Here is a 9,506-nt window from a genome sequence, read left to right as displayed (position 1 = left end):
ATTATACCCACGGGACTCATTTCCGTCAACTTTCCCTCTTTCTGGATACGGTGGGCATGCCCTAGTCAATCCAAAACAGATATCTCAGCCCTCAGCACCCTGTGTAGCTTTGGTTCACTGTTTACAACACAACCCTCAGGAGAGCTGGTAAAACCTTCTTCTCCCAAAGGCAGGCTGAAGGCAGGCTATGGGATTTGCTGTGTCTTATCTACGTCCAAGCCATGGATCTACCATTTAATTATTATGATCCCGGGCAACTAAGTCAGCTAATCTCTCCGAGCCTCAGTTTATTGCAAATTGAACCTGGCTGGAGGGAATTGCAAACACTGAATGTGGTTATCTGGCACAGAGGCAAAGTTCAACCGGTATGTGTCCTCCTTTCCATTTTTGGCATACAGGATGCTCATATCTGTCCAACATTTTTTTTTTTATGATTCCTCGTATGAAACCAACACCCCCCCCCCACAAGCCCTGCTGTGTTCCTACCCTAGACAACCGCTCCTTGACCGGAGCAGTCTCTCACTATTTAAATTGGCTTAGTACCAATGCTGAGAGTACGGACCTCCACGGTCAGATAGATATGATTTTGAACTTTTACCTTTCTGAGGTTGTCATGTCACTTACAGCATGAGGGCAGAGTGACAGCTCACTTCATAAACTTGGTGTTCTGACTAAACGAGAGGAGTTTTGTCAAGTTCGGAGCACGATGCCAGGGAGGGCTCGCCAGCCTGGGAGCCCAGATTTGCCCCGAAGCACCAGGTCACCCACAACCCGCTAACTTCAACATTTCCCAAACATCTCCTAGGGAGCGCCATTTCTGCAAACGCCTGCAGGCAGTGGTAAATAGGAACCAGTGGTGCCACGTGTAAGAGGTAATTTAAGATCAAACGGAGCTAAGCCCGTTAACTTCCAAGCTCCTGAGCACCCCAGGTCGCTAATAATCGGTGTATGTCTCTAAGAAGTAGCAATAACTGTCATTTTCTTAAGCTGTGGAGCAGCAGAATCCTTTGACCACTTTCTCTAACACCCCACCCAGCCCACCAGGATTACCTGTTCCACAAAACTCCGAGTCGACGTGAACGCGGCAGCTTGTGGCTCAGTTAATATTTACTTCCCTCTTAACCGGAACCAAGACCTGTCAGAATGTCGTGACACCTCCGAGAGCCACCAGGTTGGAAGATAAGAATTAGATTGCCGTTGACCTTGTGACACTTAACCTGGCTGTCTGGTTTGAGGAGCTGACAGAGTATAAGTCACAATTCAAAGCTGAGTCTTTGACCCTGCACTTCCTCCCCCCACATGCGGCTCATTTCGCAATCTCCATGAGGTTTTTTGCTGTTGGTTTGGTTGTTGTTATTGCTTTTTTTCTTTTTTTTTTTTTAGTTTTTAGTTTAGTTTTGTTTTTCTGAACACACCAGCATTCAAGCAGCCTGCCTGCCCCACGCTTCTTGAAATAGCCACTGCTTAAATGTTGAACTTGTTCTGTCTCATCCCGTCCACCCACCACTTTTCAGTCTGCCCCTCCCTTCTAAGTTTTCTGCTTGGCTCCCAGCCAGGATCTGCTATGGTAGCAACATGGCCGCTTCCACGCTTCCATGGCCACACAAATGGGAATGGCATCCTTAGCTCTTCTGCCCAGGGAAGCGTTCCTGTTGGTGTTCCCATGCTCTGTCCGAACCAAAGAGCACAGCCCTGGACCAGTTTGACCACAGTGTCTCCATGTGTCCTGGAACACTTCCTCCAGCCCCGAATTATGTACTACAGCCGGTTTCTGCTTCACCTTCCCAGAAGGCAAAAGCCAAAGGGCCAACCAAGGGCAGCAAGAGTCGAGAGCCCTTAAGGAGCTTAATGAAAGCAAAGTGGCAGACCCCAGAGTAAAGGGAAGGCAAATTTAGGAGATTTTAAAATGTAATAGGCAAGTTATTTGGCAGGGGAAGAAAAAGTATCTACCTCATGCATGTAAATCTGTTTTATTCTTCTGAGGCCAGTCAACAGTTTGCTGCTGTTTGGGGATTTGGCACTGTAATTTTCTAGACATTGAAATGTGATGCACATGGAAAACCTGATGTGCATTGTGGGGAAGAGGCTGGTGACATCAGATTTACTGCAGGGGACTGCAAGCCCACCCATGTGCAAACCACCTCTCAGGGTCATTGGAATGGTGGGTAAACATTAGGGGGCATTTAAAAATAGATAGTGGGCATGGTGGCACACACCTTTAATACCAGCACAGGGGAGACAGAGGCAGGTGGATCACCGTGAGTTCGAGACGATCCAGTGTGGCAGAGTGAGACCCTGCTCTGTTGTTTGATGGCTCAGTTAGATGTTTGCTATATACAAGTGTTTGGATTTCCAGCACCGACGTTAGCAGGCAGGGCTCGGCAGTGGCAATGTGTTCCATGATCCCTGTGCTGGGGAGGCGGAGACAGGAGGGTCCCTGGGGCTAACTGGCCAGTGTCTACCGTTGGCCAAATAGATGCACCCCAGGTTCAGTGAGAGATTCTTCCTCAAGTGTGAAGCAAGCGTGGATTCGGAGGTTGAGCTGACGGCCATGCTGAGCAGGGGTGCTAACTGTGACAAATGGCTACCCAGGTGTCAGGTGCCAGCAAAGGAGGCAGAGAGAGCGCAGTGGGCGAGTGATCCTGGAGCGCAAGGTGGGCAGCAGATGACCCAGCAGATGCATTGGTATTTCAGACTGCTATCAAGGATCAGCCGAGGAAAAGCTTGCTTTATGCACCATGTGGGAAATGAAAACACTGTGGCTTTGCTGCCACTAAGAAAGGTAGGGGACACCTTTGTCACTTGCCTAGATGGAATCCCCATGGAAGGGAATCACTCACTGAGGTTCTGCATCCTACGGACACGGCTACTTTGCAGGCACCATGGACCTCCCTGGAACACTGGTAAGACCAGAGAGAGAAACACAGGTTCAGGTCCAGAATCAAACCTGCCACTCTAGGCATTCCGGGAGAACTCCTCTGTCATGACTTGTACCTGCTGTTGGAGAGGGGAGGGAGGGGGATGGAGAACCGGTAGCAGATGGTCCAAATCAGCCATCTGCTGGCTGCAAATACCAGCACCCCCACAACTATCCATGTAGCCAAATGTTTTTTTGGTTTTCTTTTTTTTTCCCACAAGGCCATAAAGAGACTAAAGCAGGCGAGGAACCAACGGAAAACCCTGCCTGCCCTGGCCACCAGCAAGAGGGCTGAGTGAACTCAGAGACCACCTTCACCACCAGCTGGGTGACCTGAAGAAGTGATAACCATTCCAAAGAAGGCAAAAAGCACAGCCATGACCTTACCAGCACGAGAAACATCGGAACAAGACAGGAGGCTTGGGTTTTAGAGCACTTCCTGTTACTCTTTAGGAAAGGACCAGTTTCCCCCAGCAAGTGTCCCCTGCTCCCTATGGGACCCATGAATGCTAGCACCAGCTCCTGGATAGCACATAGCAGCCTTTTCCAGTTTCAGCCTCCAGCAGATCTGCTTTTCCTGCCTAGCCTCTCCCTATCCTGCTTTTGGTAATAAATGTTGAAAGAAGAAATATTAGTATTACATGGGAGAGAACTCCAAACAGAGAAAATATGAAAATATGAAATCCACAATGATGCTCTTTTGGGGGGGGGTTGTTTTTTAGATGTTCATGTTAAACCTCCAAGTGTTGTGAATGGGAACAGCTGGCTCAGAAGATGGCTCAGAGGTTAAGAACACTGACTGCTCTTCCAGTGGTCCTGAGTTCAATACCTAGCAACCACATTGTGGCTCACAACCATCTCTAATAGGGAATGTTGGCCTCTGGACATACCATGAGCGTTGCCTTTTCTTTCTTATTTTATGACTTATTTAACTTTATTTTATGTGCATTGGTGTGAGGGTATCAGATTTCTTGGAACTGGAGTTAAAGACAGGTGTGAGCTGCCACATGGGTGCTGGGAATTGAACCCGGTGCTCTTGACCACCAAGCCACCTCTCCAGCCCTGACTGTTGCCTTCTTGAGTTCTCAGCAGCTGTGATTGCCTGCACACACCTGGGCCTACTAACATCTGTCACAGATCATGGAAGATGCATGGCCAGTTGATAGCTGCTAGTGAGGAAGGGGTCATAAGGCCTCACCCTACGGACAGAGAGGCAGTTAAAGGATACTGTAGGACAGTTTCCCACTGGTGTAGCTGCGTGCTATGGGACCTCAAGTACCCATTACCCTTGTCACCTGTAACTGTAGATGCTAATGGTGAGTACATCTCAAGAGTAAAGAGGGCTGGAGAGATGGCTCAGCGGTTCAGAGCACTGACTGCTCTTCCAGAGGTTCTGAGTTCACATGGTGGCTCATGATCATCTGTAATGGGATCTGATGCCCTCTTCTGGGGTTCTGGAGACATGCATAGATTACCACAGATGCCGTGTTTGGCTGGTAGCCACCAGGAAAGCATTTGGTGAGACAGACAGCACAGGAAGAGGAACCAAATGGACAAGGGCTTGGTTAACCACATCAGAACCACTTGGAGACTGGGGTAGACATAGAGAATCCTAGTTTCCACCCAGAAAGCCCTGGTGACTCCTGGGAGTCCATCTTTTCCTATATGCTTCCAGACTTGGAAAAACAGCTAAGCTTAGGAGGTTCTGGCACAGAAGGAAATGTCTCAAAGTTAGGGTAGGGAGACCGATTAGCTCTGCCTGTGACCCAATGTGGGATTCTTTTTCTAAGATTTTGTTTTCTTGTTTGTAAAATGGAAGATTTTTTTTCCAAAACTTAAAATTTATGTGACTGTTTTGCCTGCCTGCATGTCTCGTGGGGGCTGAAACAGCTGAAATCATTTCTATGGGGAAGCTGGCTTGCTCAGGTGAACAGAGCAGAGACTTCAGAATGGCTGGAATCTGGGTACCTGCAGAAGGTCATCTGACTCGATAGTACTGTACCCAACCCATCTTCTGCCTCCTACAACAGAATTTGTCTGGGACACATTCTGCTGGGATGAAAGAACTCAGCTACCAGGCCGTCCAGGGACACGGCTAAGGAGGCAAAGCCCTTGCTGCAGGAACCTGAGGACCCAAGTTCAGCCCCGAGAATCTATGGTGAAAGAGAGAATTGACCCTTGAAAGTCGCCCCTTTGGGGCTGGAGAGGTGGCTCAGTGGTTAAGAGCACTGACTGCTGTTCCAGAAGTCATGAGTTCAATTCCCAGCAACCACATGGTGGCTCACAACCATCTGTAATGGGATCTGATGCCCTCTTCTGACATGCAGGTGCACAGATAGAGCACTGATATGCATAAAGTTAATAAATCTTTTAAAAAGCACAACACGGGTGCCTGCCTTCACACACGCATCACACACACACAATAATAAATAACAATTAAAAACTCCCAGCTTCCCAGACTTAAGGGTTGTGTGACAGTTTATACAGAAGAAAGCTAAGGACCAAGGGGAAGGCCTTTGGTTCCCTGGTTCTGTTTCTCTCATTGTCTTGTCCCCACTTTTTATGCTTTTTACAGCTGGGAAGCAGATGAGGAGGTTGGCAAGGAGGTGGCTGTCTTCTCGTGATTACAGACATGGGTGAAGCTGAGTGTGGCAAGGCCCTGAGGGACAGGACTCTCTGCCATCACCGAGCAGCAATCTGCCCTGGGTAGCCTATCCCTCGGTAGCTGATGTGAGACAGTTGAGCCTGTGACAGCAAAGGTGATTTTGTGTTAGTTATCAGTACCCTAAGGCTTTCCAGAAAGTACCGAAAAAAAAACAAAAAGACACTTCTTAGAAAATATCCCAACCAGTGAGCATTCATTTGTCTCTTCCTTTTCTGCATCTGTGAATCACTTTTTGCATTTTGTATAGCAAGGCTCCTAAAATTTAATATACATTTATTTTAAAAATGTATGCATATGTTTTGTTTTGGTTTTTGGTGTGACACATGCATGCTGTCCCTACAGAGGCCAGAAGAGGGCATCAGATCCCCTGAACTGGAGTTAGAAATGGTTGTGATTCTCCATGTGCATGTTGGAAATCAAATTCAGGTCCTCTAGGAGAGCATCCAGTGCTCTTAACCACCTAGTGATCTCTCCGGTTTCTATTGCTTTCACTACAAGGTGGGAGAATTAGGATGTAAAGACCTGCCCTTCAGGGCCAGGCAACTTCAATTCCAGTACATGGGAGGCAGAAGCAGGTGCATCTTTTTTGTGGCCAGCCTGGTCTACAGAGTGAACTTCGGGACAGCCAGAGCTATGTAGAGAGCCTGTCTCAGAAAACAACAAACAAACAAAAACTTGCCTTTCGAGTAAAGGTTTGGGAGAGTTGGAACAGGTTCAGTAATGCTACCTCCTAATGAAGGCAGGTGTTAAAATCTCCATGCGTTCTTGCAGTCAGGAACATGGGGTTTGTGACGTCCTTCTTCTTGTGGCACATATGTATGAGTAAGAAACGTATGGGGTAGGGTTCAATGTTGAGGGAATCCTTATCTGCCTGAAGCACAGCTTCTATAGGATTAAGCTAGTGTCTCCCCCACCTCCGGGAGGGCCCTTAACCTGTCTAGATCAACTTCTTCTCTGCCCACTACATCCTGCAGGTATGGTTTCCTCGCTTCTGCCATTGCTCCATTGCTGGGTCCAGTTGCTGCAGAGCCTTATACTGAAGCCCCTGAAGGCCTCCCAGGTCAAAATCAGCAAACACAAAGCAAATGTGTTCTGTCTCCCATACTCTAAACAGTTTGCATAGCAATGAAATAAAATAAAGTAAAAAAAAAGAATACCTTGGGCCAGGGAGGTTGCTCAGTTGGTAAAGCAGCCTTTGCAAACATAAGAACCCAAGTCTGATCTCTAAAACACACGTGAAAATGGAAGGCATGGTGGGGTGTGCGTAAAACCAGTGATGGGGAGGCAGAGGCAGCCGGAGGAGGGTCCTGGGGCTTGCTGACTGACCAGCCAGTCTTGCCCAAATGTCGAACTCCAGGTCAGTGAGAGATTCTGTTTCAAAAGAGGTGGATAGGTGGGTGGTGTTCCTGATGACAACCTGAGGTTGTCCTAGGGCCTGTACACACACACACACACACACACAGAGAGAGAGAGAGAGAGAGAGAGAGAGAGAGAGAGAGAGAGAGAGACAGAGAGAGAGAGAGAGAGAGAGAGAGAGAGAGCAGGCATGTGCACCCACAAAAAACACATGAACACATATGTATACAAACACATCCACAAAAAGTAAAAAAAAAAAAAATCTCCTTTTACTACAAAATAAAATCATCCTGTTTGCCTTTGGCACAGACATGGCTTCTTTCCCTTACGGCTCCTTGCAGTCCAGGGCGTCCTGGAGTTCCGGCCCATCTGTGAGTGCTTTCCTCTCTAGTGAACTCTCACTTCTCAGCCCTTCCAGTCCGTGTGTTCCTCCCTCATGGCCTGCACAAGCCAGTCCCCTTCTGACGCCCGCTCAGAGTCACTGGAGTCACTCCCTTCCATAACTAACAGCTTTGAGTAGTTGATCCTCTGCTCTTGAGGCAGCCTGGGCTGGATGGACAGGAACACAGCCAGCCAAAGCAACAGGACCACACAACAGGCTCGGTAGAGCACAGCTATGCTGAATCGCAGGACCACAAAGCCCCCGACCAAGCTGCCTACGCTGCAGCCACTCTCATAAAAGTGACCTCGGAACATGGTGCTCAGAGACCTCTCCATCCCAGAGGTGGCCAGGTCCTCTACGGTGGCTCCCACAGCCCACCACAGAGCCCCACTGCTGATGGTGCTTAGGATCTGGACAGGTAGGACAGACCACCAGCTCCAGATGAAAGCATAGTAAAGCATCTGCAGGGCCAGGCAGCCCAGCCCCAGCCCCAGCACACCCACCCTAGACAGTTTCCTTAGCAACGAAGTTCCGAACAGATGAAACAGAATTTCTCCTAGCAAGCCGAGAGCTACCGAGAAACCCATCACCAGCTCGCGGCTGCCGTGGTCCTTCATGTGCCAGAACAGAAAGTTCTGCACAGTGCTGGCTGTGGCTCCTATCCAAAAGACAGTGAAGCCTAGGAGGATGAGACGGGAGTCACTCCTTATGAGGGACAGGGCTTTGATGGTCTTGTACCTGGGCCCCTGCTGCTGGCCTATGGAAACAGGAAAAGCAGTGCTCACCACTAAGGCCAGGGTGCTGACCAATGAGTAGCTGTAGAAATAAATTGTACCCTGAGGACCACTGCCCACGAGGAAGCATTCCAGATGCCCCACCAAGGCTGCGATGCCACACGCACCTGCTGATATACCCAACAATCTCCACACCCACGGGTCTCTATTCCGTTCCGTGGCGTCTACGAAATCCAAGTACTCATAAAGACTGTCATCTGCCACCTGCTCCAGAGGTGCAGCCAGCAGTTCCCAGAATGCCACGCATCCCAAGGACAGGATGAAGGTCCACTGTGGCCCTTTCGAGGAGTGATCACCGGTCTGGGTGTTCCCCTGGGTCTTTGACAAACTGACTGGATCTCCGAGAGTTGTACTTCCAGGAAGTAGACTCAGGGTAACATTGCCTACCTCATAAGTCCCTTTCTGGAAATTATCTTTCAACTCAGAAGTGAAAAGATGGAGAACTTGAGTAGTGGTCCTGGATCCTTCAACTGAGCCCACTAAATTGGTCTGCAGACCGCTAAACGTTCCTTCATGAGTTTTACCAGATCCATTTGGAAAGCCAGAAGGGTCCAGGGCTCTGGTGTGTCTGCTGCCTGGAAGGCTGGGTGCTCCTGCCCAGCGGTTTGGGACTGACCCCGAGGTAGGGGTCATGGTCACAGTTTGTGTGACCCCCAGTGGTAGGACAGTGGTGGCCACTTTCCTGCTTCCATTACAGAAGGGGTTGACCAGATTTCTGTCCACCGGTGGGACGACGACCATCAGGAGGCTGGCGCCTGCGGAGCCCAGCAGTGAGCTCGTCAGAAACATTCTCCTTTTCTGGTAGCGTTTGGCCAGGAAGGCACAGAAGGGAGTCCAGGAGGCAGCGATCAGGTGCTTGGTTCCCATGAGGATGCCCACCCAGGGTGCGGCCACACCCAGTTGCCTCAGGTAGAGGGTCAGGAACGGAGTCACACAGGCATCCCGGACCCCGCACACCAGGTGGAAGAGCCTGGCCACCCCTAGTGCCTTGGGGATGTCCCACTGCGGGTTGGGGCTCATGGCTGCGGGATCCCGTCAGACCCGGAAGGGCACAGGACTGAGTTAGATGCAGGGCGCGTGGGGCTCCATATCCCGGGGAGGGAGGATCGCTGGCTCAGGGTTCCGAGCAAGCCGGACTGCGTCACCTCCTGTCACCTAGCCAACGGCTACTTGACCCCCACGTCCGGCCACCCTCCCGGAAGTGGCTCCGCCCCAAGAGAGACGCGGCGGGGGCGGAGCCTGCGCACCTGTTAGCTGTACCTGCCGCACCTGCCGCACCTGCACCCCACCTGTGCCACCTAATGCCCACCTGTGGTTTGCTGGGCGCATTCGGAGCTGGGCCATGGGTCCTCTTGGACCCTGGACTGTCTCAGGCATGAGAAACTGTCAAGG

At 50.2% G+C, this 9,506-nt stretch overlaps 1 protein-coding gene across 1 annotated transcript; it reads right to left on the bottom strand.

Annotated features, from left to right (window-relative positions):
- Positions 1-7,343: 7,343 nt before the first annotated feature.
- On the bottom strand, positions 7,344-9,134 carry MFSD6L (major facilitator superfamily domain containing 6 like; the record flags this gene model as incomplete). The annotated part of the gene is made up of 1 exon (XM_080923473.1): positions 7,344-9,134. The coding sequence occupies one exon, from the start codon at positions 9,132-9,134 to the stop codon at positions 7,344-7,346; it is 1,791 nt and encodes a 596-aa protein (XP_080779599.1).
- Between the last annotated feature and the right edge of the window lie 372 nt (positions 9,135-9,506).

This window comes from Micromys minutus (assembly GCF_963924665.1).
Source record: "Micromys minutus genome assembly, chromosome: 10".
In the NCBI taxonomy this organism is placed as follows: Eukaryota; Metazoa; Chordata; class Mammalia; order Rodentia; family Muridae; genus Micromys; species Micromys minutus.
The sequence above is the reverse complement of the archived record's forward strand: the minus strand, read 5'-3'. Positions and strand labels throughout refer to the sequence as shown.